Raw genomic sequence first — 27,533 nt, 5'->3', positions numbered from 1 at the left:
AAATGTAGCAGAAACTCCACAGCCTTAGCAGGAACTGCGGGGTTTGGGCAGACACGGGGTATCGGGGTGAAGTGTAGTGAAAAACCTGAAGTAGCAGCAGAAGACAGCAGGGCTGGGCAGCGGCAGCTGGGCTCCCACAAGCAGCTAGGAGAGACATACTCAGAGGGGCTCGCGGCTCAGGGTCACGGGTTTTCCCCTGGGCACCCAAGTAGATGGTGAGGGTCCTTTTCCATTGAGGTAGAGTGTTACTAAGGTCCCAGTTCAACAGCTGCTCTTACGAGCAAAGCCTCACTCACGGTAGAAGCAGTAAAAGGCGGAACTCCACGGTGGCAGCAAATTCTTCCCACAGTAACCGCAGATTGGTCCCCTCCGATCCAAGAGCGAGTGAGAGAGAGAAGCTGAGCCCAGCCCCTGACCCCCCAGCCAAAATCTCAAGGTATCTCTGCCCTTCCCAAGAGAAAGCCCCTCAGCTAGGAGAGTGCAGCCAGCTGCACCCCTCCCCCTCCTCCATGGCTATATCTTTTGTCTCTCTTAAGTACCAGTCATTATCATCTCTTAGGCAACAGATGGGAGAGAATTCCCTGAGAGAAAAAAAAAATCTTAACCTCCAACAGTTCTTAAAGCCTTGTACAAATGTATCCTCTTATTTTCTCAGGGTGCGTTTGGTGGAGAGAGGTTCTCCACACAGTCTGCCACTTATGGAGTCTGGGAAGGTGAGAGATTGAGTGTGATTCTTCCTCCTCACAGAATCACAGAGTGGTTTGGGTTGGAAAGGACTTTAAAGCTCATCTCATTCCAGTCCCTGTCTGCCATGGGTGGGGACGCCTTCCACTAAACCAGGTTGCTCCAAGCTCTATCCAACCTGGCCTTGGACACTTCCAGGGGTGAGGTAACCACAGCTTCTCTGGGCACCCTGTGCCAGGGCCTCAGCACCCTCACAGGGGAGAATTTCTTCCTGACATCTAATCTAAACCTCCTCTTTCAGTTTAAAGGCATTATGACACTCATTATATCCTCATGGCACTCACCTCGGCAGGGAGCTGCATCACCTGGATCTCAGTAAAGAACATGTGGGACAAGCTTGGCTAATCAGAATGTGTCCAGGAGAGCATGTTATGATTGAGTAGCTAAAGTGAAGATAGGTGCATGACATGAAGCAATAGGATAAGTTGCTACCACTGAAACAAATCTGAGGCTTTCTGAAGTCATTTTCTAGGTGTGAAACCAATGCTGAAGCTGCAAAACGGCTGCTCAGAGTTAAAATTATTTAACAGGTTAAATAATAGTGGTAGAAAGAGATGGTTGGTATCTGTGGTGCAGAAAGGAGTAGTAAGGGAAGCACAGACTGTTGCCTTCTGATTGATTTTTCTTTTGATTAATTCATTTTCTTAACTTCTATTTGCTTCTTATTCAAGATTCTTCCAGGAGTAAAGGTCATCATAGCACACACAGAAACCAAGGGACCTCTGGGAGACTCACATTTAGGAGAGGTAAAGGTTTGGTACCCTTGTACTGTGTTTATCAGTAGTGATGTGATACATTGATACCTCCTCTTAGATAAATGCCTTTCTTCCCCTGAGTGGGACGGCCAGGATCACCCTGGTGTGGCACGTGAATGAACCCCTCAGAGGGCTGGCACTGTTTGCATTCCTGCACATGTGGCTTCACAGCACCAGGTGAGACCAGGGCACTAGACTGTGTCTGCCTGGCAGCTTGAACAGGTAGGGATGTACTCCCATCACTGGGCAGCGGCAAAAGGTAATTTGCTGCTTGGTTTAACCTTTGTTTTATAGGCATCTTTTGTTGTGTAATAAGATGCCCAGCTAATAGGTTAGCAGGTGCTCCTTCCCAGTAAGCGAAATGCCTGGTTCATTTTTTTATGGCCTTTATCATCCCCCAATTACATGTATACAAAACTCCTTTTCTCTGGTCGGAAGTTAATGATTTCAATAAAACTGGCATTTTGGAGTAGTCAAAATTGTCTGTGAAACAGATCTTTTAAATCAATTAATGATGTTGTCTGTGTCTGGCAAAATAACCGATGTTTATTCCAGTTTGGATTTGTTTTATCCCCTAGATATGGGTGAGTAGCCCACACAATGCTGCTGGTTACTACACAGTGTATGGAGAAGAAGCACTGCACGCTGATCACTTTACTGCTCGCCTGAGTTTTGGGGACACTCAGACCATGTGGGCTCGCACTGGGTACCTGGGCTTCCTGCGCAGGACAGAGCTGACGGATGCCAGTGGAGGTGAGAGGGACCACCAACCTACAGGGGTACTTGTGTGAGGCTCCTTGGGAAAGCCGAGCCAGCAAAGATAAGGCTGTCTGGCAAGTTTATGCTGACTTCCATCACAGAAGACTCCTGAATTAAGTAGGAGATGTTCTGTCATTCAGCAGGTTCAGGATATGCATAGACACCAGTGATTTTACAGTCTTTCGAACGTTAAAGGTCTAGAGGAGAAACTTTCCAGTAGAGAAAATAAATTGTTCATCTGGGGGTTTTTTTGATTTAAGCCAAGATGTCTAAATTTGGGAAAAGTTTGTCTTCCATCTGCTGTGTTTTCTGTTGAGACAGAATACAAAGTAGATACAGCTCTTGATTATCATATACTTTAAAAAATAAATCTCTGAACATCCTAAAAAAAGGAGTTTGAGTGCTTGTAACTTAATAACAAACGTATATTGCTGTTTTTCTGTGATTGGACATAAATGAATAATGGTGTCTACATTAATAGTGTCAGTGTCCTGACTGCTGCCACTGGATAATGATAGCAAGTTTTTGTGCCTTGTAGCTTTCTGAAAAATCACTATCATAGAGGTTTTTATCACCATGGAACAATGTTGCTTGTCCTTTAGCTTTTAAGAGGCTTTGTGCAGTGAATTAACATACAGTACACATGAAGTACAGCTTCGCAGCATGATTTTCACCTCCAGTGACACAACTGACCAGAACTCTAAAACAGTTAACAAAGAAAAAGCAAAATTGAACTGAACAAGAGTTACAGGATGAATGCAGAGAGTGTGTCCTTCAGGCAGGGTCTAGGAGAGCTTTGTTTATTTCACCTGGCAGAGCTGAGCCTGGGGAGAGGCTGTTCTTATTGTGTAGACTGTGGGATCTTAAGGAGCTGAGTAGAATTTTGCTGGCATGAGGACAAGTGGGCATAAGCTGATGTTAAAAAGAAAAAAAGAAGATAAATTTGGAAATCAGAAAAGTGTTTGTGTTAATCAGAGAAGAAAATTTCTCTTGTAAGCATAGTGGAACGAAAAGATGCTTTAATGGCAGACTTTGCTTGGGTTTATGAACTGAGGTCACATTACATGAGAGAAAGGACAGAACTGGATGACCCAGAAATTCTTTTCAGTGTGGTTTCAGTTGCTTGGAGTCAATAGGCAAAAGTGCTACATGAGCTCTTCATTCTCTCCAAATGATAGAGCTTGTATTACAGACTCTTCCCCCTAGGAAGCACTGGGAACATCTTAGAACGTCAGGAATAAGCACATACGAATGACTGTGTTTGTCCTGCAAATGTGGTGATGTTGAAATGTGTGTGCTGTATTGCAGAGAGGCATGATGCCCTGTATGTCGTGGGCTCTTTGGATGAAACACTGGAGCTCAGAGGAATGAGATACCACCCCATTGACATAGAAACCTCTGTAATCAGGGCACATAAGAGCATTGCAGAATGGTAAGAACCTCAGCATTATTCTTCTGGAGCACTTTATTTCTTCTAAAGCAGAAGAACTTGTAACTTCCTTGGCTGTGTCAGAATGTACACATGTGGGTGTGGTAAACACATCTCAAGGATTTCATGGACAGTGTCTTCTCACGCGTGTTATTCCCGTTTGGGCCCAATGAGTTATGTATATCATTGGCTGTAGGTCCTCTCCAGCCTCAGAGCATTCAGGTTTACTTGTAAGCTTTGGGAGGTCTTGTCTTTCTTTTAATAACCTTTTTTAATAACTTGTCTAGGTATTTTTTCCTCCCCATTAACATGTGTGTCATGCCAACAGTGCTGTGTTTACATGGACAAACCTGCTGGTGGTGGTGGTGGAGCTGGAAGGCTCAGAGCAGGAAGCGCTGGATCTGGTTGCACTGGTGACCAACGTGGTGCTGGAGGAGCATTATCTCATCGTTGGTGTCGTGGTCATCGTGGATCCCGGGGTCATACCCATCAACTCCCGTGGCGAGAAACAACGAATGCACTTGAGAGATGGATTTTTAGCTGATCAGTTGGATCCTATTTATGTTGCTTACAACATGTGAAAACAGCAAATCACATCAAGGCTAAAGCACCAAAATCCAAGGGACTTTCCTCATAATAACATCGGAATCCATGCTCTGTGTTTTTAAAAGCTGTTGAAGACCTTAGGAAAATGGAGATACTTCTCTTTACATAGGGACCTTCATCTCCCGGACTGCATTTGCTTTCATAAACCCACTGTAACAGTCACAGCTGTCTTAGGATAGAGAGTTTACTGGAATTCCTGAAGGAAGCTTATTAGAACTATCATGGACCAATTTTATTTGGGGGGGGGGGCAAGGGGACGAGAATAATTATGAATGTCAGTACTTGATGCACTGCATAAAAGGACATAGAATGGGATGAGGAGAGAACACCAGCTGTGAGGAGGACTCCTGGAAACTGCACCCAAAGTCGTGAGTAACGATCCAGAGTTCACCCTCCACATGACTGCAATATATTGGCAGTATCAGGGTTGGGACATAGCCTTCAACATTGCACACACCTCTACCACATTCTCTCCTGAAAGGAATTTTGCACATCTCTGAGATTTAAAAATGCAGTCTTTTTATTTTAAATCGCTGACTCATCCCTATTCAGAAGAAGCCAACCTGTTCCAATCCCGGATTCAATGTAACAGTTATGCTGCTGTTAAGCTTTTTTGTACCAAGCAAAAACAAATACTGTAACAAGGTTACTTACGGTGCCATGCTGGACTCTGTAATGGTATTATAAACTTTATAATAAAATACAAAGTAATACCCAGTTTTAAGTACTTGATGCAGGAGCCTTCAGTGCTCTTGCTCTTCTAACGCCATGGTAAAGTTGCTTGTTTTCATAGTGTTAGCTGTTAATTCCTGCCCTGCATAATGCCAAGGATTTGAAAATCCGTTCCAAAACCACTAGTGTCTGAATGATTTTTACAAATGTTTACAAAGCATGGGCCTACAATATGTTTTCCCTGAATATTCTGTGCTAAAACCTAAAATAGTAACTTTTCCCCCCATCATGGAAAATCTATTCAGTGTTAGTTAGCTTGAGCTGCTGTGGTACAAACTTCCTTTGTTTTCTTTGGAGTTGTATTTAAGCTCTTTTGTTCAGGCTAAAATATCCAGTTGGTTGAGTCACAGTTGGACTAATTAAGGTTTTGAAGTTTCTGCCTGATCTAATACTGCAGTGAACCTAATGCAGAAAGAGAATAAGAAGTTATTCAAATATTCTGTGTTTGAAGGTAAGCAAATAATTATTTTTATAGATTTGTTAAAGACTTTGAGAGCTACGTAAAATTTTTTTAATAATGCACAAGTTTGAAAAAGAGGCAGTTTTTTCTGCGAGGCAGTTCTGCCTAGATCAGTGCCTAAGAAAGATGGATGTCAGTCCCCTGATATATCAGATTTATCCATGGTCAAATAAACTCTGAAATCTTCAAGAAAAAGCTCTCCTCTATAATAGTTATGGGCCATGATGGTGTTTACCTGTGGTGTATAATACAGCTGCATATTCTGACTGTAATTATGTACAGAACTTGTGTAACTTAGTGTTTGAGTGCAGCAGCCTCCAGCAGCGGGCTGTGGAACACCCCTCCTGCCAGAACAGCTGGCAAAAGGAGAGAACTCCCTAACCTCCAGTTCCATGTTGTAGTTTTTTAGCAAATAAAGCATTGTAAGACTTTTGTATTGAGATACTGCTGAAAGTGAGACAAGTTGCCTTGTAAAGTAAAACAAAAAGCTTATTAAACATTTCAAAACAACTCTTGCCAATCTGACTTGATGAATGCTGAAACTTAGGCTGTTAGGTCAAAACCTTGGCTTAGCACAGTTCCCACGCATATTTCAGATGGTTTAATGCCTTAAGAGCTTTTTCTGCAAAGCTTTGCTACAATTGCTTTGCAGGTAAAGCAGTTGTAAAGCCTGGATGGTCCTGAATTTCCTATGTTTTGAACCTCTGCCATGCTGCAATGCTGACATCACTATGTCATGTGTGACATCACTGCCATGGGGCTGGCGGGGCATGGCTGGTATGATGTCACTGCCATGGTGCCACTAAGCAGCTGCTCTGTGCGTGGCCGAGCCTTTCCAGGGCCTCTAAGCTCCAGCTCCAGCCACAGACTGGCCATTCCCCTGCTTGGTTTGCAGCGGGACATCCACCCAAGTTTATACCCTTGGAAAACATTGCAGGAGGCACCAGCCGGACAGAAAGAGGCCTGATGCCAGGTCTAGGCTGATGACTGCTAGGGAGAAAGCACTAGCTGAAAAGGAAAAGCACGAGCAGAAACAGCAGGACCAGGTTGATGCCCTCCAGCAACCTCATCCAACTAACTCACAGCAGCCGCTGTGCTGCCGAAATCCTCTGGAACCGTCAGGATAAAGAAAACCCTCTAACAGTGTCTTTGTAGTGCTGGAGAGTGAGGCAGTACTTTATTCCTGGCCAGGGTTTGTAAGTGGCTGACAAAATTCTAGCCTCTACCCAGACACTGATACAAAACTTTTTCACCTATTCCTACATTTTAGCAAACGAATTAATGTTCATTGGTTTTAAATTGTGTAATTCTCTTTCATTTATTAGTATACTGTCCTCTATTGGTTATTGATTCCTCGCTGTTCATGCTGATTAGTCCATATTTTTAGGGGTTTTAGTATCTGTTTCCTCCAGTAGGGACTTTTCAACACACAGACATGGTCTTTGTTAGTCTCTTCTGGTTTCTGCAAAATGTCCTTGTAGTCCATAAATTCTGCATTCCAGATGTCCAGCTTCAACAATGCATCTTTCTCTCCCAGGCTTTGTTCACTGAAGCATATCAGAGTTAGTTTATCAAAACTTTATGTCTCAGTAATTTTCCCAAGCTGTATTCCCATAAAAGTAACTTAAGACAACTTTGCTAAATGCTGGGTAAAAGTGATGCAAGATTAACGCACTGCTTATAATTAATATACTGGTTTTGTTTAATTAAAATTTAATAAAACCATTAATTAAAATTTTTTAAAGTTACATCGTTTCCAACAGCTGCAGCAGTTTGGAAAGGCTGTAAAAAGTCCATAAAACAATTTTTCCTGTCCCTCTTGCAATGTGGCTCGTGGGAGGTAGGGTGTCTGGTTTAACTTTTGTCCAGACAAAATGATGTGCTGCACCAGCATTACTCCAGAGTGTGTTTCCAGGTGGTTTCCTTTCTCTGACACAAAGTTCAATGCAAAAACTTCTTTGGGGTGGAGCAGATGGGTCAGACTGCTGGGCCCACGATCAGCCCACAGTGTGCACAACACTCTGTGGTTACATAGCATTCCATCTTGGAAAGGAGCTCTGGGAGGTTTTTTAATGACTTTCAAGGGTTTCTGACCAAAGCACCTGCTTTTAATTACTTCCTTGTTTATGGAAGTAAATTAAGTTGTAGTCTCTTAAAAGAAGGTAAATATTTTGTTTGAAAAGGCAAGAGAGGTGAGGCACCTATGGAAACCATTTGTACCAACAGCAGATTTAGGAAACAAACACAAATTGATCCTGCAAAATGTGATTTGTGTTTAAAAGCACTGTACATAATGAGACAACGGCATCTTGGAGCCTTTGCTGTTTTTCTCACTTTTAATTCCAGCCAGGCATTGTGCCTCGCATCCAGAAAGTGCTGTGTGATGTGTTTAAAGCACACCAGATTTCAATGCCAAAGCAACTTAACTCATCTTTCTCAAACTAATGAGGACAGGATTCAAAAATCTGTAATTCATCTTAAATTGAATGAGCATGACACTGAATCCCAGCTTGTAGCAAAGGTATAAGGATATAAATATTTCTGTGGTCAGATATTTCAAATGAGATACTTGCAAGCCAGAATTCCTTGTCATGACCAATTCTAATGTGGGTTTTTGCTACAGTCTTCAGATTTTGTGTTTGTGTTTGGATTTTGTGTCATTTTTGTTTTGTTTAGGAGGAACTGGGCACACCAGATTTTATGGTGTGGTTTGGTTATGCCAGTGCCATATAAGCAGAGTTCTATTTTTTTGTATTTCAATATATGTTATTAAAATAATATACACCACTGCTTTTTTTTTCCAGTCACTTTGGTTTATTTAACCCTGTTTTCACTTAAACATAAAAGTGCTATTTTTCTAGCATTCCTTAAAACTTGTCTAGCAAAGGTAACTGCAAAATCATTATTTATTTCTGCCACTTTTCTCTGCCAAATGTGAATGACAGTGCTGTGGTTGGTTCTGTTCCTTTTCTGGGGTCTGTAAAAGTCCACACCTAATTTGTGGGAAGAAAAACATGGTTTTCTTTTTAAGATTTTTTTTTTTCTTGCTATCAGCATGTGAGCGCTGCTTTTGAATGATTCAGCCTGGATCCACTTCCATCAACAGTTAAGATGAAGTATATGTTTTTTTAGATGAGCAACAACCAGCACTCCTGGTAAGATGTGGAAGAATATTTGGGAGGGGAGGGGTGTCTGTAAGTGCTCTTACAGTGCTGGTAATTTTTTGTCTGATCCAGGGAGAGGGTTCCCTTTCACAGATGCACATCTCCTAAAATTATCTGGGGAGAGAATAAAAGTGCAGATTCTAATCTCTCAGAGCAGAAAGTAATTGCAGCATTTTAAATTCTGAAAACGTGATTCAGCAGAAGTACAATACAGCATGGATGTACAAAATCTGCCCCTCTGACACTTCTCTAGCTTCAGAAGTGAATCTGCATCTTTTAAAAATCAGGCCCTTCCTGCTGCTGTACTTCTCTTTGTTTCAGCTTTACTGCTGTTGATAAGTAGGAAACTGTTGGTGTCCTTCCTGGTGGGAAGTTCATTTGAATCCTCTTCATAGAGTCAAAAACATGACTCACAAATGTGGCTCGTGGGCAGACCCTTGTACTGGAACATCAGACCCCTCTGCTGAACTCAGGTTCAGGCTTGAGAGACAGTCTAGAGAGTCCTGTCTACCCTGCCTCACCTTGGGGACATAGAGACAGACAGTGTCCCCACCCACTGTTCTCACACATGGCCTCAGGTCTGTACCAGTGTTGAAAGCAGCTGAACTGAGACCGGAGGAGGATGTTAAAAATGTGGTGGAAGTAACTCGGATGCTAAACAGCTTCTCATCGAGTGAGCACTACCCTGCGATGGCAAAATGGCTTTTTGTGTTAGGTGTTAGGACAAGATGCTGTCCCTTGTATGTCTGGCTCTGCCTGAGTGTCCCTCTGCACAGCTTGGGGGAGGCTGGTGAGAATAGCAAGATGGTCCCTGTCCAAAGATGTCATTTTGTGCGTGAAATCATTATAAAATGTGGAACAAGGTGAATCCAGTGCCATCTGAGAGCATCTTTGCTGTGAATGTGTCACTATTGATGCTGCAGGCCAGGAAGGTCCAACTCACAGATATTGCTGAGATGGATGGCAGGTGCAGACTGAAAAGGCAAAAGCACAGGCTTTGGGGAGGTTGTCCTGGGTTGAGGCTTTGCAAGGGCTCACCACTGGAAGCCCCTGGATGACCCTGGTAGCAGCAGTCACATCCTGCAGAGGGGCCTTCTCACCAGTTCCTTTGTCCTGGCAGGTACACCTGGCAGTCTGGGCGGCCAGGTGGAACACGGCACTGGTGACAATTGTGGGATGTCTGGCCAGTCACAGTGACACCAGGGAGGAGATGAGGGGTCGATGCCCAACAAGAAACCCAGGGGCATGAGCTGTAGCAGTGCTTCAGGCTGGATCCCCCAGCCTTCCTCTCTCAGTGCAGAGCAGCCTGGCACAAAAGGACACATTTTTCACAGAGGCCAAACCAACATTTTATTCTTGTTATTTTCACACACTCAGGAGGCTGTGCTTGGTCTGTGGTGACACTAGGCCAATCCCCCATCCCTTCTGACTGAGCCTGGACACCTTGTCAAGGCATATCCCAGGCCCAGGAGCTGACCCTAGCGTAGGAGCCTCATACACTGTTGCTTCCAGTTCTGCAGGCTGCTAAAAGCAGGATTGATCAACAAGAGAAAAGACTGAGCTGTCAGATGGTTATGCTTTTAGATGGTTATGCTTTTAGATTGTTATACTTTGCCTTGCAAGCCAAGGGTGTCTCAATGTCCCAAGAAATGGGTGGGCTCTACTGAGCACCTGTGAGAGGACAGGAGCTGGGTTTCCTGCGTTGATGTCATGCATAGAGCCCACAGGAATCACTGGGAGTCTTCCCATTCAAGCCAGTGGACTCAGCAGCAAGTTTCCATAACAAGCCCCTCTGCATCACCTCCTCCTTAATTTCCCTTTTTCCTTTGCACGCAAGCTTGGATAACAGCATCCCTCTCCTTCTAGCCCCATGCACATTCCTGACTTAAAACAGCAGGGAAGAAGCTTGAGGCAAGGCACTCGCTCACTGCATCCAGCCCAGTGGGCACTAGCCGATAGCCCTTCCTGAGCCACACAGGTGTTTCTTGTTCACAAAGCCACAGCACTTTTAATAAGCTGCTTAAGTCTAGCACAAGCTGAACTCTAAGGTGTCTGTAATCACACCCATTCCTTTTCCTGGAGGAGCAATGCTGCCTTTCGTCTCTCCAGCATGAGCAGAAGGGGCTCACCTGCTTCCCACCAGTTCACTCATGCTCAAAGAACTCATGGCAAGCAGCAGTGACCATTGCAATGAAGGCCACAAACTCCTGGAAGTCGCACTCTGCATCCCCGTCGCAGTCCAGTGCCTCCATGACTTTGTCCACAGTCTCCTGGTCTTTGATTTCCTGAAGGGATAGAAACAGGCAGCCAAAGCTGGGGAGGACCACAGCAAGGCCCAGACAGTAACATGTCCCCATTTCTCAAATGTTCTCACGGCTGAAACTCTGTTCAGATATATCCCAAATATCTTGTGGCTGTTCCCAGTCTGTGGTGGGGCACTGTCCTGTGCCCCTGGGAATCGCAGCCGCAGCTGTGCTGCTGGGGAGGGACATCTTGAGCCCCTTGAAGCAAGGCTGTCCCCCTGTGCCAGGGAAGGTAATTTCCCTAGTATCCAACCCACACCCCAGTCTGCCATACAGGCTGTTGCCCTCATCCTGCTGCTCTGTAGAGCTGGAGCAAAGGATTTAATGCTCTGCTATGTAAATAAACCCCTTCGCCTGCACTGGCTTCCCGTGGGAGACAGAATTAATGGAGTGCAGTGTCTGCTCGATGCCCCCCGAGCCCAACCAAGCTGCGCGGAGGGCAGTACTTACACCGAGGAAGTGGGTCAGCTCGTTGTTGATGAGCTCCTTCAGTTCCGATTTCTTCAGCTTGTGCTTGTCTCCCTCCTTCCCGGAGTACTGGTGGAAGACATCGATGATGACGATCATCGCCTTCTCCAGCTCAGACATGGTTGTGGCGTGGCCCTGAGGTCAGAGGGAACGTGGGAACGCCAGCCTGGGCAAGCTCCAGCAATTCTTATTGCTTTGGAAGCACGGCCACCCCGGGGCACCGCCCATCCATGGGCAAGGTCGGACCCGCGCTCAAGGCGTTCTGCTGGGAAGCTCTGGCAGCAGCTCTGGCTTCAAGGGGAACGTCCCGAGAGACCATTACTCTGCTGCCAGGGGCTCTCGAAGACAGTAGGGCCACAAGACGAGGAGAGGGGCAGGCATGGGGGCAGCTCCGGAGCTTCAGAAAGGTTTAGCTGTCCCTGCTGTCACAGGTCCCCTCACCTATGCCTTTGCCTGCAGACCTGTCTCCAGCCCAGCAGTCAGGGGAACCGGGTAGGAACCAGTTTCGATGAGTGCCAGCAGGTCAAAATCAACACCTCTCGAACCTTCCTCTCCCGCACTTGATCTGGAGACCCCCTTGGGAATGATAATAATTCAGATTGCAGCGTTCCCTGCAGACTTCACAAATGGACAAACCAAAGAGTCTCTGATCAAATAGGGAGAGCTGCCAACCCACCTTTCCAAAACCTGGGAAAATAAAAAAGGCTTATTGCCTGGCACTCGGTTCGTTCATATCCCACAGGTAAATATCTCCTGCCCTGCGACCTGGCTCCTGTTTCTCCACCACCAGCTGAATCTGATCCCACAGCTGATGTCCTCCCCCACTCAGCCGTCAGTGTCCGAAATGAAAGACTGTTCCCAGACAAGGTAGGAAATATCCTAAGAGCCCTTTGCATGCTCCTGCCCTGCCTGCTTCCCGTCCGCAAGGCTGAGGAGTGCTCCAGCTCTCCTCGGGCTCCGCAGAGGTGATGTGGAGCGGCGATACTACCCTGATAGTGTCCCCCCCAAGGCGGGGACAGCCCGCCCGGCATCCCCCGGCCCCTCTCACCTCCCTGCTGCCGGCGGGGCTGTGGCACAACGATGCGGCGTGGCCAGGCACCCCGGGGACTCGCCGGCTTCTTATGCCTGCGCCGGGGAGGCAGCGGTAGCTGGGGCGGGGTGTCCGAGCTGGGCGCTGTGCCTGCACCGCAGCGCTGTTCGCGGGGACTAGACCCGCCGCCACGTGGGAGCGCCCTTGTGAGAGGAAAACACCGCCTACTTTACTTGTTTTCTGAAGATGGTAAGGGGACACAGTTGCAGTCAAGCGGTTTTTATAGGTGACACATACGTAGTGATATAGCCCGTTTCAAAATGTATTGCAGTAAACTGATTTTTTTTTTTTTTTGTAAACAAGCACTTGAAGATTATCCCTAGAGCCAGCTGTTACACATTACAAATAAATCTATTATGGTGCCATTTATTTGTTCATATTTTTCAAAGATAGAATGCCTACTCACTGTTCATTAGATGGGTCCTTCAATGCATAGAATGTTCTGTGAATCAAGCTTGCAATTCAAAGACGTGCTTTCTTTAAAGCTGCTGTTCTGCTCTGAACAGTGAGTATGCAAAAATAGCAATTCCTTGTGTGCCTGATCTTTTCACTATGTTTACCCCAGATCATTGGGAGCATACTATTGATATTGAATACACCTTTTCACCTTTCTACTGTTTTAAGATTGTAGAGTCAGACCAGACAGGGAACATAAGGTTATTTCAATTCACTCAGCTTCACCAAACATACCACCAACAAAATGGTTTATCAAACTGAAACCACTGCTGCTTGTGCAAAACCATTTAAACCATGGGAGTGAGTGAGTGAAAGCATCAATGAGAATACGTTTTGCAGTCAGTGTGAGCATAAGCCTTATACTTTTCTGTGTGTATTGTTCAAGAAATGTTGAAATGTTCAAGAAATATCCACCTAACACCAAAGACAAGTGAAACTGCAAATATCTTGAACCAATTCTGACAAGGGAAGTATAAATCAACATGCAAAACTCAGAAAAAGATGAGTTATTGTTTGTATACGATTCACACTACAAAAAAATACTTTATTTTTAGAAACTTTGAAAAGTTACCTCAAAATTAAATTCTTTATTTACTTTTAAATGGGATCTTGATACAAAACTTGTTCACAAGTCCCATGCCAGCCCCAGCAGCCACTATGAACTGGCATTAAATGCACTTGTATCTAAACCCTGTTGCTGGACAGACATATTCCCTGGCAGTTTCTGTGTTCCCCAAATCTACTGATACAACACTGACCATGTTACTTAAAAAACTTTTTCACATACATGGTGTCAAAGAAACCCATCTACATTGATCATTTCCTTACATCAGCTCATGAAAGCTTTTGTAATAGGCTCAAGCACTGGTTTGGGGAAGAATAATTTCCCCAGCATTAAGGTTGAGTATGTCGACTCTAAGTATTTACCTGACCACTGAAATTCTTGCATTTAGGGCATTGCAAACTACACCAGTTATCTGTGCCCTGGTGAGACTAGCAGGGATGCTTTTAGGTAGTGGTGTTTCTAGTGTGGAGGTAGTTTGTCAGCAATTTTGCACTATTTGATTTTTTCCAAGAGTATTTGCATTCCTATCAGAGCTGGATATAAATAGGGTTCTCTGTCAGCAGTAAAGAGACAGAATTTTTCTGTTGATAGCAATTTGATCTGGTAGATGTCTAGCTCAGTCCTTAGCCAAGAAATGCATTAAAGCAAACCTTTTCTAATCAGAGACAAGGTCCTAGCTCATCTCCTTAAACCATTTTCTGATGTTGTTCGGGAAACTGACCTTTCCTTAAAATGGGACAGAAAAATTAGCATTTGACAGATCAAAACTTGAACAGTCTTGAAATTCTCTTTCCTGATGATTCTTGCTGCCCATTTCACCCCAAATCATTCTGACTTCTGTATTTTACAGGTGATGATCTGGAATGATGTGCTGATAGGATGGGAAGAAGCATCAGGATCAGGTGTGAACACCAGAAACCTTGACCCTCTCCTACCTCTGCTAATGAGCAACTCCAAGCAACTTTCCTGATCCTTGTCCAGGCTCATATCCTCTCAAAGACTGCTCTCTTGGCCTGGATCATCCCTAACCCAGCCTATGACTGTCCAGGAGGTCTGGATATGGGTGTAGGGCTGTGACATGGCTGTGCTTTCAGTGCTGCCCAAAAGGCTGCTTCTGTCATTTTAAAACTCACATTCTGATCTTCGAACAGGAGAGTGCAACCTTGGGGCTCCTTTCCTCAGGGTCAGAGCTTCCTTGCCAGAGCTTTGGGCTGATATGTTTAAAGAAGCAAGGGGGTTTTACAGTGCCCAAGGCTGAGCAAAACACTTCAACCCTCTGCCTGTCTCCCTCACAATGTGGGCTCTTCATACCAGGCTCGGGGAGAAAAACCAGCCTATTCCTTTGTCTCTCTGGTGTGTGTGGCACCAGGCTCTGCCAGACCACAAGACAAAGGCCAGCAGTCATTGAACCAGGAGAAAAAAGTAATGAAAGCAGAGGAATTTGTGTGGGAGGGTAAAGAAACTGCCTCTGCCTCTGCAGGGCTGCACTCACAGTCCCAGCACACAGAGCAGCTTTGCAGGGAGCATGTTGGGGAAGATGAAACAGGAAAGCCTTATAAATATGATTGCCTGACAAAAGATTTTGGGAATATGAAAACTACAGGCGACATCGAAATGAAAGCCACTTTTGAAATACCAAGTCTTAGTTACTGAACAACTGGAAAACAATGGTATGGCCAACTGAAGGTAATCCCCTCTTGATTGAACAATACCCTTTGCTTGCAGGCAGGTCCAAGGGTCAGAGCAGACCCTACTAGCTCAGCAGAAGGGGTCCAAAGAGTAGTTTTTAGAAGTTAAGATGTAACACTCTGTGGTAATATAAGAACTCTTATAGGCTGTATGTAAATGCTATAGGATTTGTATCTTGTATTAGATTGGTTAGTGACAATTAGAATATTCAGTACAGAAGATGATTTATTGTATTGTAACCAGGACTTCATCACTTCTTCTTCACTCTCATTCCTCTCGCTCTCTCTCTCTCTTTACTTACCCGCTTACTCTCTTGCTCTCTTGGGCCTGCTCAGAGCTGCAGCTGGCAGCTCTAAGCAGTGCCCCTATACCCACACCCTTTGCAATAAACCGCATGTTCCAAGATCTGACTTCAGAGATCTCTCGTCTACGCCCGGTCCAGAATGAACCCCAAAGCTCCCACAGGAGCAGGTTCCCTGGCACCTACAAGCACAGCAGCCAGAGGTGAGCAAGTGCCTGGCTGAATCCAGCTGAGGTTCAGACACAGCAAAATTTGTATGAAAATAATGCCTAAGTAACGGGAATTTGGCAATTATTAAAAATTTCTAGGGCAGGTGGGTTGTACAGAGACAGAAAAGTAAAACCAAGTTGTTCATCCTCCATCACTCCTCTTAGCCAAATATTACCATAAATTATCCTAAGATTTTGGCATCCACGGAGAAGTGGAGATACTTGCATGAACTTCATTTCAGGCAGATTCATTATGACAATTTTTTTTCTTAAAACAAAAGTAAACGGACTACTAAGCCCCAGATAAAACACCCATGTCAGTGAACTTCTAGAGTTCCCTCTGCTCACATAAACTGTGCAAGAGAAGTAGCACAGCTCTCCCTCCTGAGTCCCAGTGTGATGAGACACAAGTCAAAGACATCATCCCCACCCATGCTCCCTCCAGGAGAAGTCCAGCATCATCCAAAAAACCATTTTGCTCTTACTGAACACAGCCAGGACTGAACCGGTGCATGACCTAAGCCTTGTTTATAAAATAAATACCAAATTAATTCTTTAATTCCCAAATAAAATTACTGTATTCTCTCCAAATAATCTCTGACATTATTCTGGACATGAGTGAAGAGCTATTTGCTAGAAGAGGAGTATTTTAAATTCAACTTGTAGTGTGCATTATATACAATAAGTATTAATGATTATATAACTATAAGTATTAATAGACAGGTATTTTTCTGTCCTGGGGTGCTGATGGGTGTCACGTTTGGGAGTAGCTCTTTTGTCCCTGGGCAGTGCAAAGGCATGGATGGGCTTTTCTGCCTGCTTAGCTTGGTCTGGTGTCACCTCTTGTGGTAGGAGGGAAGCCAGGTCACTCTGAAAGGCTGAAAGAAATTTTATCACTCCATTTAAACAAGTACACATTAAATTTCCACCCAGCCCTTCCAACAGCATAGCAGCAGCAAGTACAGCATCCCTGGGATTTACAATCCCTGTGTGCCTCCTTGTGGGGAGCCCTCTTGAGCTGAGGGGATTGGAAGGGCTGAAACCCACTTGCTCACTGGCCTGGGAAGGCAGTGATGCTACATTTGGGGGTGTTAGGAGAGAGATGGGGACATATCACTGGGACAGGACAGGAGGAGCTCTGCCACCTCCTCGTGGACTGCTGTCCCACGGTACCACCCGCATGAAGGTGACACCCCCCTCCCGGGCTGGGGGGACCAAGGCAGGGCTCATAGTGAGGATACCTGACAAAAACACAGTGTTTTATGGTTGTCACCCCCGCCGGCCACACCCGTCCTCACTCTGCCAGGGCCCCCGTGTTTAGCGAGTGCCCGACACCCCGGGAAAGCAGAGCTGAGGACGGTGATCAAGGGTGGTGCCAGCAGCGGGGAAGCACGGGGGCAGCGGGAGTGTGTGCACCCGTGGATCAGGGTGCACTGTCCCCATGGCTGGCACTGCACCCAGACACGTGTCCTCCGTCCCTCGTGGCCCACGAGGACATGAGCTGGGCACCCAGGCTGGGCCGGCGTTATTTAATTATTTCCATTAAGATGGAAACCACACGCCCGGACTTTGGGGGTGCACTGTCGCTCTAGGGGCTGGCGCTGTCACCCAAAGAGACGGGACGGCTGTCGCGGTCTGTGGGGGGATGGCACTCCTGGTGAAGCGAGCGCGGTCTCTGTGCCGGGGGCAGACGTGGGACGGAGGAGTCAGGTCCCGGCAACCGGCCAAGCGACGTCCCACGGCACGCGGGGACGGGAAGAGATGGGGCGGGACGGGGACAGCACGAGGGCCGGGCGGGGGCCGGGCTTCGTCCCCGCCCGCGCCCCCATTGGCTGCCGCCCGTGAGGAGATGTGGGACCAGGCGGCGCGGCCCCGGCGCGGCCCCGACGCTGGCAGCGGGAGCGGCGATGGCGGCGGGCAGCGGGTGGGTCCCGGCGGTGGGGTCGGGATCGGCGATGGCGGGGGGCACTGGGTGGATCCCTGCGGTGAGATCGGGATCAGGAGTGGCGGTGGCGGCGAGCAGCGGGGTCCCGGCGGGGCGGATCGGGGTGGCGGCCGCGGTTCACGGTGCCCGTGTCTGGCAGGGCGGTTCGGCGGCGTGGCGGCCCTCGGCGCTCGGCGGCGGCCACGGAGCTGCCGGCCTGGCGGCTGCGCTGCGAAGGCGGGCGGCAGCTCTGGCGCTACCTGGGCGATGGCGATGTCAGAGAGCGGCGAGCGCAGACGGCGCTGGAGCAGCACAGCCTCGGGCTGGACACGGTGCGGGGGGCCCGGGCCGGGGCGGCGGGGCCCTGCCTGGAGCGCCGCGCTGAGGTGCCGCTGTCTCCCCGCAGGGCGCGGCGCTGCAGACGCTGCCGGCGGCCGGCTCGGCCCGAGAGGCGGCCCGCAACGGGATGCGGTTCTACGCAGCGCTGCAGGCCGAGGATGGGCACTGGGCGGGCGACTACGGCGGGCCGCTGTTCCTGCTGCCAGGTAGGCCTGGGCACCTGCCCGCGGGTGAGTGCCCTGGGGTTCGGCTCTCCACAGTGCCGGCCTGTCTGGTCCTCCAGGTCTCCTCATCGCCTGCCACACGGCCAAAATCCAGCTGCCCGAGGAGTTCCGGAAGGAGATGGTACGCTACCTGCGCTCTGTGCAGCTCCTGGACGGAGGCTGGGGCTTGTGAGTAGCAAAGATGCTTCTTTGAGTGATGGCACCTCCAAGATCCAGGACTTGGAGCTGCTGTCAGATCTGCCCAGGCTCAGGGATGGAGACTGAGCACCTGTGATAGCTCTGGGTGGTTGGACTTGTGCAGCGCTCCAGGTGCACTGTTTTTCACAGGGATGGCTGTGGCATCAAGTCTGGCCACATCTCCTCTGGGGCACTATATCCCAAAGCATTGTGTGTGACAGGGTAGTGCAGAGCAATGTTTCTTCCTGCATTAGTCAGGTCCCTCTTTTCCAAAGTCAACCCCGGCATCCCACTTCACCCTAACAGAGACAGCCCTGTGCAGTGGCTTGTGTCTGGCTAATGGCAAGAGCTGACTAATGGATATGGTGTTTCTGTATATGCTTCTGACAGACATGTGGAAGACAAATCAACAGTGTTTGGCACAGCCCTCAACTACATAGCCTTGAGGATCCTGGGGATTGGACCAGATGACCCTGACATTGTGCGGGCCCGTGTCAACCTGCACAGCAAAGGTCAGCCATGGGGCTGGTACACTGGTGAGAGGTCTGGCCAGACCTGAGGGCTTCAGGGAACACTGGGGGCTGCCAGGTAGTGGAAGAACTGTTCTTACTTGCCCTTCATGGCAACTGCATTTTCAATTAATGATGGGAAGCTGTGTTGCATTTTTGTACCATTGCCTGCTTGCCCTGTTTCGGGACATGTATCCCAACCTGAGTAGTGTGCTCCCAAACATGGGGAGAAGTGGGTCTTGTGATGGGGAAGAAAGTTGGGAGCTGGCATGGCTGTGTTAACCTGAAAACTGATACTGTTCTGTGCAGGAGGTGCTGTGGGAATCCCTTCCTGGGGCAAGTTTTGGCTGGCTGTCTTGAACGTTTACAGCTGGGAGGGAATGAACACACTTCTCCCAGAGATGTGGTATGTGCCCCCCTCACTGTGGAGAGAGGAGCTAGTGTCAGTCCTGCTACCAGCCTTGACCCAGAACTGTCCCAGGCACTGGTGATTGCTGAGATAACACTAGCTACAGCCAGGAACTGGAGGTGCTCAGGCTGTTTGTGAGCTGGGAGCCAGCAGCCCACCAGCCAGTAGGTGGGCAGCACTGAACACTGGATCCAAGGGAGATGCCAGAGCACAGCCCTGTTAGCATTTCCCACAGGGTCCCTAATACATTCATGTGCTCCCTGCCTGTCACCAGTATCTTCCAGCAGCCAGAACTGGACCCTATCAGGAAGGGACAACCACATGCAAGGCTGCCTTGCTTGTACCTCTCTGAATACTCAGAGGGCTGCTGGGTGCCAGAGAGGGAAAGTGTATGACACTCTCCCTGGAGGAAATCAGGGGCTGCACAGTACCAAGAGCTGCTGGTGCTTTGTCAGCAAATGCCATTAACTGTCAGACCAGGCCTCTGCCTTCAAAGTGCCACGTGACTGAACTGGCTTCTCCCCTTCCTCTTCTCTGAGCCTGAGGTCCTCCCTGCCCTGCATCAGGTGGGCCTGGAGTGGTGTCAGGAGGGAGTATCCCTGTTGGAGGGGGAATCTAAGCAGGGCCAGGCTGTGTGTATATCCCCTAGTGCAGGGGCATGCCCCGCTCTGGACATTGCGCACAACATCTCTCCATGTTTCCCTTTGCCTTCCTTGTTCCTCAGAGCAGCACTTTCTCTATTGCAATCAGGCTGCTTCCTACATGGTTTCCAGCCCATCCGTCACGGCTCTGGTGTCACTGCCGCCAGGTTTACCTTCCCATGAGCTACTGTTACGCCAAGCGTTTGTCAGCAGAAGAGGACGAGCTCATACGGAGCTTGAGGCAGGTAAGGAAGGAGCTGATCCTGCTGGACAAGGATATGTGGCTCCATGACCACCTGCTGTGCTGGCCGTGTCCTTGTGGGCCAGCCTCTGGCTTGCCAAGTGGCAGCTCTCATACCTGCATGGTGTCTGTCAGACAGCAGAGCCAGCTCCCAGCAGTAACTGCCCCAGGTGCTTGCTCCTGGCTGGCCAGGCTGATGCCCTTTGCTGTCTTGTGTCAGGAGCTGTATGTGCAAGACTACGCCAGCATAGACTGGCCAGCACAGAGGAACAACGTGGCTGCCTGTGACGTGTACACCCCACACAGCTGGCTCCTGGCTGCTGCCTATGGTGAGTGCGGGAGCTGCTGCGGGGAATACTGAAGCAGCCTTGTACCCTCAAAGCTCTTTAGAGTCTACTGCCAGCTACTGGTGTATGCCCTGCAGCTGAGATGGAGACAGGAATTATGTAATCTATGGGGTTCTCCCTCCCTGAGAGCAGCAGGGCCTTGTGCCCATGTCCTCAGGCCACTCTGGGGCAGAGCTTTGCTCTGTGCTGATGCTTTGCTCAACCGGTTGTTGTGTGAGCTGGGGTGCAGCCTGCCACAGCAAGTGAATCTGAGTTTATTTTTCACTGCATGTCCCTTTCTTCTCCTGTAGCCATCATGAATGTGTATGAAGCCCACCACAGCACTGCGCTGCGGCAGCGAGCCATCACAGAGCTGTACGACCACATCAAAGCTGATGATAGATTCACCAAGTGCATCAGCATTGGGCCGGTAGGACACTTGCTGTTAATCCTTTAATATCTCACCCTTTGTTCTTTAAGGACCAGCTTGTGCAATTGTGGCATGTAATAACCACCAGATCTTGCTCAACTCCTGCTGCTCCTGATGCTCAAGAGCTTAAGGCTAACAGGGCACAGGAGCTGCAGAGGGCATGGGGACAGCTGTGGCCCTGGTGAGGAGTATCTCTCCTTGAGGTCCAGGGAGATGATCTGAGAGTAAACTCTGGAGTAATCTGGAGTAAAAGCACCTGCCCCACTAACTCAGCTATGCTGAGTGATGCCACAGGTGGAGCCATTGGGATCAAGGCCAAGACAACCTCTGGATGGCTCTGTCTAGAGTGGGGGGATATATGTCTCTGGGGCTGGAAGAAGCTCTATCCAGAGCAGTGACAATGCTCCTCATGGTAGATCTCCAAGACAATCAACATGCTGGTTCGCTGGTTCATGGAAGGGAAGGATTCCCCAGCTTTTCAGGAGCATGTTTCCAGGATCCCTGACTATCTCTGGTAAGGGCTGAGTGTGACCCGACACAGCACAGGGCTCTGATCCCTGTGGATTAGGCACACCGTAGCTCCTGACTTGCCTCCTGGTGCTCCCACTGTGCCTGTGCTGCAGCACTGTGCTCTCTCCTCCCACAGGCTGGGCCTCGACGGCATGAAGATGCAGGTGAAGTGCTATAGGAGTTCACTTGTGACTGAAGGGACCCTGGTGTGCTGGGGCAGCCCATGGAGTAATGGGATAGCGTGTTCATCCCGAGCCTGAGCTCCTGGCGTCTCACCTCTGGTGCCTGGTGGCCTTCTGTGTCTCACTGCCACTTCTCCCAGCTGTGCCAGGAGGGAGTACAGTCTGTTCTGCTAGTTTGCCTCCCTGTGGCTGTGAGCTGAGAGGACACCTCTAGGCCTCCATTCCCTCCATCCTCATGAGTCCTGGGAGAAGGGCAGGAGAAAGCCAGGCCCCTGATCCTGCATGTGGTCTGAGCTCTGCTTCTCTCAGAGCCATTGTATCCTGCTGTTCCTTAATGCTAGCCACTTCTCCTGCCTTGGCTGTGCACAGAGCAGGCTGATGTAGCTGTATTACGTTGTGTCCCCTTGCTGTCCCTTGACCTGCCACATCTGTCCTCTGTGCCAGCACATCAGCCGTGATCCAGAGTGACACAAAACAGGGTAGCGGGAGCTATTGGCGGTAATGTGGGAGGGATGTGCTGTCCCATAGACCCCACAGCTGAGTCAGGCTGCTGCTAGCACCTGCCTCTCACTGTCTATTTTCTCTCTTCCAGGGCACAAATGGATCCCAGCTCTGGGATACTGCTTTTGCCATACAAGCCTTCTTGGAGGTAATGCACCCTTCAGTGCTACATGCTGCCTTGGGAAAATGGTCTCTGCTCACGTGTCCCCAAAAAGCAGAGCTCCTGCTGTGCCTTGGAGCTCTGCTGTGCCAGTTCTGACCTGGCGTCCTTTGACTGAGCTGGGAAAACATGTCTGGCTATGGCCCCTTGCTGACTGCTCACTGTGCATCTCTGTTTCCAGGCAGAAGCCCAGGACATGCCTGAATTCACCTCCTGCCTCCAGAACGCCCATGAGTTCCTCCAGTTCTCCCAGGTAAGCAGAGCTGGTCAGTGGTGTCTCACACGCTGGCTGTGCAGGCTTGGCTGTTGCTCAGAACCCTGTTGGATGCATCTGATGCCTTCTGAAGAGATCTTCTGAAGAGATCTTCTGAAGGGCTGGACTAGCAAAGTCCTAGGCCCAGCCTCCTGTTTTCTGCTCCCTGTTTTCAGGGAACCATCTTTGAAGCTTGGAGAGGACCTTGGCGAGGCCCAGGGATGCTTGGGTTGGCTATCTGAGCTTAGAGAGGCTGGAAAACTGAAAGCTTAGGCTGTTTTGCCCTTCATCTTGTCTGGTGCTGACACATTTGAGGCACCCTTCTGGGAAACTCAGCATCATTGGATAGTGACTGTAGGAGCTCAGCTTCTGCTGGCCTGGCCAGCAGTGGCTCAAGGTGAGGGTCACTGTCACCAGCAGCTTGGTGCAGATGCAGTCATGGGTCTTGTTCATGGTGCTGCCAGCAGGAGCACTGAAAGCAGATGGTTCCCTGGCAGGCAAGCTTCCAAAGGGGACTTCAGCAACACTTGCTGAAGCCAGGCCAAAAGGTGATTTCTCCCTGCTCCAGAGCTGACCTCTTTCCTGTCTACTTCCCTCAGTGGAAGGCAGGTGCTGTCCACTCCCACATGGTTCTACACCTGCAATGGTTTCAGCCCGTGGTCCTGCAGCCAGGCACCTCCAGGCTGCCCTCACTTGTTTCTTGCCTCCTGCAGATCCCAGAGAACCCACCTGACTACCAGAAATATTATCGCCATATGAACAAGGTATGGTGGCTGAGACTGGTCTCTAAGGATGCACGACTGGGGCAGAAGGAGTAGGAATCAGGAGCAGCACCTGCTCTCTTCCACAAATAGAGTAGATGAGGGAAGGTGATCCTGCTCCCTAAGCCCACCTGATACTTTTCCAGGGTGGCTTCCCCTTCAGCACACGGGACTGCGGCTGGATCGTGGCAGACTGCACAGCAGAGGGGCTGAAGGCAGTTATGCTGTTGCAGGAGAAGTGCCCCTTCATAGCCAAGCTTGTGCCCCCTGAGCGCCTCTTTGATGCTGTGAATGTGGTAAGAGCTACAAAAATTAGGCCAAGGGACATGCAGGACTGTAAGAGAAGCCAAGGCCCAAGGAATTGTTAGATCTGGTATTAAATCTGGTTTGGTCTGAGCTAGTATGAGGCCTGGTGTGGCAACACTCTTTGTTGTGATTCAGAGCTGCCTATGTGACCTAATGTGATGTGATGGTCCAGATTGGGCCTGCCTGTCATGGTGGTTTGGGACCTGGGTCTTCTGCCAGCCCCACAGACCTGGGGGTCTAACTTTGTCCTCACAGCTGGCTTGGGGCCAGACTGGAGTAGTACTGCCCATGAGGTTGTCCCCCCCCCCTCTCTGCTTGTCTGGGCAGCTGTTGAGCATGAGGAACTCGGATGGAGGCTTTGCCACGTATGAAACCAAGCGAGGAGGCCACTTACTGGAGCTGCTGAACCCCTCCGAGGTGTTTGGTAAGGGAAGCTGTGGGGGCTGGTTGTCCTGCCCACTGTGAAGGGACAAAGTGGCCTGGGTTCACCATGCCCAGTGGGTGCCTGATGGGGGATCAGTGTGCCCTGGGTCTGAGGAACAGGCTGGCAGCGGCTGGCCTGGAGGCTTGCCCACACAGGGGCTGTGGCACTGATACCCTTTGCCTGCTGGCAGGTGACATCATGATTGACTACACGTATGTGGAGTGCACATCAGCTGTCATGCAAGCACTGAGACACTTCCAGAGCCAGTTCCCTGAGCACCGAGCTCTGGAGATCAGGTGAGACACTGAGATGAGAGCTGGGCAGGGGAGAAGACAGGCTCACTGTCCCAAGCTGCCTGCCATGGCCTCCTGAACAATGTAGCTGCCTGTCTGCATGCTCTTGCCTCTTGTCCCCTCCAATAATGGGACCCATCAAAGCCTCAGTGGGGCTGATGGAGCCCTCAGTGAAGCAGACACTGAGTTTGAGCTGCTTCTGAAGTGGATGCCTTCTTTCCTGTCCAGGGAGACTCTGCAGAAGGGCCTGGATTTCTGTCGCAAGAAGCAGCGAGTAGATGGGTCCTGGGAAGGGTAAGCTGTGTTCCCAGCACCCAGTTTTCTTCTGGCTGCCCCAGTGGGAGAGGGATCATAATGGCTAGCATTCCTGGCTGGCAGGATCTGCGGCAGGGAAAGTAGGGGCTGATCCTCCTCTAGCTGGTGCGCTTTGCTCTCAGTTACTCTCCCTTTCAGCCCAGGTAGAACAGGTACCTTGTGCATTGCACAAGACCCAGAGAAGTCTGGGGTGGCTCCAGCTCCTGTGGTCCCAGTTCTGCTGACAGCTGAGTTAGCTGGGGCTGGGCTGCTGGTGCTGCTGGGACTGGGCATGGTTGGGCCATAGGGGAAGGCAGGCTGCAGCTCTGTGCCTGGCTCTTCTCTTCAGTGAACACAGCTGTGTTGCAGCCTGCCTCTCCCTGGGGCCTCGCACCTCTGACAGTGCTGCTCTCCCCTTCCTCCTAGGAGCTGGGGGGTTTGTTTCACCTATGGCACCTGGTTTGGTCTGGAGGCGTTTGCCAGTATGCAGCACATGTACCACGACGGGTGAGAAGGGGATGTCTGGGTTCCCTGCCCCTACCTACCTCCTTGGACAGGGTAGGACTGCATGGTGGGGCTGGATGGATGCCCTGGATGCACATGGACTCTCCTGCCTCAGGGACTGTTCCTCCCAAATCCTGTGCCTGCAGTGTGGCCAGGGCACTTGCTGCCTGACCCTCAAACTCTCGGGGCAGTCCTGGCCATGGGCACCGCTTCTCTTTGCAGCTGAGAGCTGTGGGCATCCAAACACTCTATGTCCCCCAGTCCTGTCTTGATTCTGGCCCCTATCCCTGCAGGACTGTCTGCCGAGAGGTGGCCCAGGCCTGCCAGTTCCTCGTCTCCAAGCAGATGGCAGATGGCGGGTGGGGAGAGGATTTTGAGTCCTGTGAGCAGCGCACGTATGTGCAGAGTGCTGAGTCGCAGATCCACAACACCTGTTGGGCCCTGCTGGGGCTCATGGCTGTCAGGTAAGAGCAGCCCCACCTGGCTGCAGTGCTCAGGGAAAAGGAGGTGCAAGCTGGCTTGGGTGACCTTGGGCCTGGCTGGTGTGACCCAGTGCAAAGCAAAGCTTTTGATCGTGACTACAGGCCTCCAGCCTGGGAAAATGGTGCCATATTCATAATATCTAGTGTCTTGGGGTTGTGGGGAGCCCTTCCCAAAGCACTCAGCATGCCTGGGGCAAGCTTGGGGCAGCCTAGAGGTGGTTGAGTTCCCCAGGCATGTGGATGGGGGCTTGCAGATGGTTTGGATAAAGATGCTCACATCTCCCTTGTGCTTTGCAGGTACCCTGACATCGGTGTGCTGGAAAGGGGCATTAAAGTGTTGATGGATAAGCAGCTGCCCAATGGGGACTGGCCTCAGGTACATCTTTAGCCTTTCCAAGGTGTTCCTGAACACACAGCAGTCCCCTATCACTCATACTATTCTGCTCTCTGCTTGTCTCCCAGGAGAACATTGCTGGAGTGTTCAACAAGTCATGTGCCATCAGTTACACTGCGTACCGCAACATCTTCCCCATCTGGACGCTGGGGCGGTTCTGCCGGCTGCACCCCAACAGCCCTCTGGCTGGGCAGCTGCCAGCCAGAGCCAGACCCTCAGCTGGGGCGGGGCAGGAGGAGCAGGGAGCCCTGTCTGCTTGAACCTGGGATGCTGGGGATGCCATGGCCCTGGACTTGTCTTGGATCCCAGCATCTGCATGGGGCCATAGGGGTGTGTGCTGTGTGGGCTCAGTGCTGACTAACTTAGCATGTGGACTCCTGCCTCTGACAGGGAGGGGTGCTGCGCCAGCGCTGTAGAGCCTCTGCTTGCTGTTGAACCTCTTCTAAACATTCCCTTTCTAAGGTTTTTTCCAGGTATATTCTCCATCCCCAGATGGGGAGTGAAGTGCCTTTTCAGACCATTTAGAAGATCTGACAAAGCAGCCAAGCTGTGTCGTATTCCACATCTGGACAGACTCTCATCCTGGCTTGCAAGGCTGCCTTTTATCATTGCAAGCTGTCTGTCTATACCAAGAGTGTGGGATTTGGGGCCTCCCCTGTGCCCACCATCAGGGGGGTGGGGGCACTGCACAATCCTTGCTGAGCTGACCTCCGTACTGTGGGTGCCAGTGATGGCCTTTGAATTGCTCTCTCTGCTCTGGAGCCTGTGCTGGGAGGGGAAGGACACCTGTCCTCCCACAGGTGTCCGGGAAAAAGGAGTACTTTGCTTAATTTTGTTATTGTTCTGTCCCCCAGCTGGTGGCACCTAGCTTCCGCAGGTGAAGTCACCATCAGCCCTTGGAAAAGGGGCAGCTGAAGTAGAAAGCCATGAGGTGGTTGGCATCATGGCACAGCCTGAGCCCCAGGGCTCCAGCCTTCCCCCAGCTCAGGCCATGGTGCCGTGGGGCCTTCACAGGTCATTGTCAGAGCAGGAAATCAAAGGGATAATAAATTGCTAAGGGTGATGCAAGAGGAACTTCACTGTGTTCTCCTTTCTGTTTGCTAATGTGTGTCCCAGGCAGAGGGGAGCTGGCACAGCAGCCTCATGTCATGTGGCTTGGGTTGCCTGTCCCCAGACGTATGGGCACCATCTCCACCAGGCTATGCTGGGAGCCTGTGCCTCCTCTAATGCATTTAGCCCCAGAAAAATATAATCAAGGAAGCAGCTGACTAAAGGGGAATGATCACTTCCATCATCCTGCTGGTTACACTCATGCAGATAAGCAAGGTAGAAAAGCTTACTTAAGAAGATTCAACTCAGGCTGTCTCAACTCAGCCCTGTTTGCCTTTTCCAAATTCTGGACATCTTTACACCTCTCTGTGATATTACTCTGCATATAAATTTCTTGCTGTAACTGAATTATTCAAGTGTCATACGGTGATGTGTCTTGAGAGGACATGGCTGTGTGGATTTCACCTCT

The 27,533-nt window shown here is 49.7% G+C and overlaps 3 protein-coding genes and 1 long non-coding RNA gene across 11 annotated transcripts in view; 3 read left to right on the top strand and 1 right to left on the bottom strand.

Annotated features, from left to right (window-relative positions):
• The window catches only part of DIP2A (disco interacting protein 2 homolog A), an 84,052-nt gene extending 78,057 nt beyond the window's left edge, over positions 1-5,995 (top strand). For all 5 annotated transcript variants that reach the window (XM_048308798.1, XM_048308800.1, XM_048308799.1 and 2 more), the window contains 5 exons: positions 656-713; positions 1,416-1,490; positions 2,078-2,252; positions 3,567-3,690; positions 4,016-5,995. In XM_048308798.1, the coding sequence (XP_048164755.1) occupies positions 656-713; positions 1,416-1,490; positions 2,078-2,252; positions 3,567-3,690; positions 4,016-4,268 (685 nt within the window). In that variant the 3' untranslated portion in view covers positions 4,269-5,995. The remainder of the gene's footprint in view (positions 1-655; positions 714-1,415; positions 1,491-2,077; positions 2,253-3,566; positions 3,691-4,015) is intronic.
• Positions 5,996-9,973: 3,978 nt separating this feature from the next.
• Positions 9,974-12,625, bottom strand: S100B (S100 calcium binding protein B). 2 transcript variants are annotated; one of them, XM_048308804.1, is made up of 3 exons: positions 12,469-12,625; positions 11,403-11,555; positions 9,974-10,934 (listed from the first exon to the last, which is right to left on the bottom strand). In XM_048308804.1, the coding sequence occupies exons 2-3, from the start codon at positions 11,538-11,540 to the stop codon at positions 10,794-10,796; spliced, it is 279 nt and encodes a 92-aa protein (XP_048164761.1). In that variant the 5' UTR covers positions 11,541-11,555; positions 12,469-12,625; the 3' UTR covers positions 9,974-10,793. The 2 variants fall into 2 exon arrangements, with proteins under 2 accessions (XP_048164761.1, XP_048164762.1); XM_048308805.1 differs by lacking the exon at positions 12,469-12,625 and adding an exon at positions 11,862-11,953.
• On the top strand, positions 11,995-14,469 carry LOC125328335. The gene is made up of 2 exons (XR_007204670.1): positions 11,995-12,287; positions 14,382-14,469. It is a non-coding gene; the product is annotated as an uncharacterized LOC125328335 (long non-coding RNA).
• Positions 14,470-17,826: 3,357 nt separating this feature from the next.
• LSS (lanosterol synthase) lies at positions 17,827-26,373 on the top strand. 3 transcript variants are annotated; one of them, XM_048309619.1, is made up of 21 exons: positions 17,827-17,986; positions 18,061-18,199; positions 18,277-18,385; positions 18,785-18,906; positions 19,213-19,309; positions 20,063-20,198; positions 20,415-20,523; positions 20,832-20,950; positions 21,367-21,464; positions 21,597-21,624; positions 22,235-22,291; positions 22,485-22,556; positions 23,270-23,320; positions 23,464-23,613; positions 23,879-24,047; positions 24,238-24,343; positions 24,569-24,634; positions 25,061-25,141; positions 25,432-25,602; positions 25,918-25,996; positions 26,083-26,373. In XM_048309619.1, exons 2-21 carry the CDS (start codon positions 18,121-18,123, stop codon positions 26,272-26,274), a joined length of 2,091 nt encoding a protein of 696 aa, XP_048165576.1. In that variant the 5' UTR covers positions 17,827-17,986; positions 18,061-18,120; the 3' UTR covers positions 26,275-26,373. The 3 variants fall into 3 exon arrangements, with proteins under 3 accessions (XP_048165576.1, XP_048165578.1, XP_048165577.1); XM_048309620.1 differs by having other exon boundaries at positions 17,828-17,986; positions 23,951-24,047; XM_048309621.1 differs by lacking the exons at positions 21,367-21,464; positions 21,597-21,624.
• The last annotated feature ends 1,160 nt before the right edge of the window (positions 26,374-27,533 follow it).

This window comes from Corvus hawaiiensis, chromosome 7, assembly GCF_020740725.1.
Source record: "Corvus hawaiiensis isolate bCorHaw1 chromosome 7, bCorHaw1.pri.cur, whole genome shotgun sequence".
Lineage (NCBI taxonomy): Eukaryota > Metazoa > Chordata > Aves > Passeriformes > Corvidae > Corvus > Corvus hawaiiensis.
Note: the sequence above shows the minus strand (reverse complement) of the source record. Positions and strands in the feature narration are given on the sequence as shown.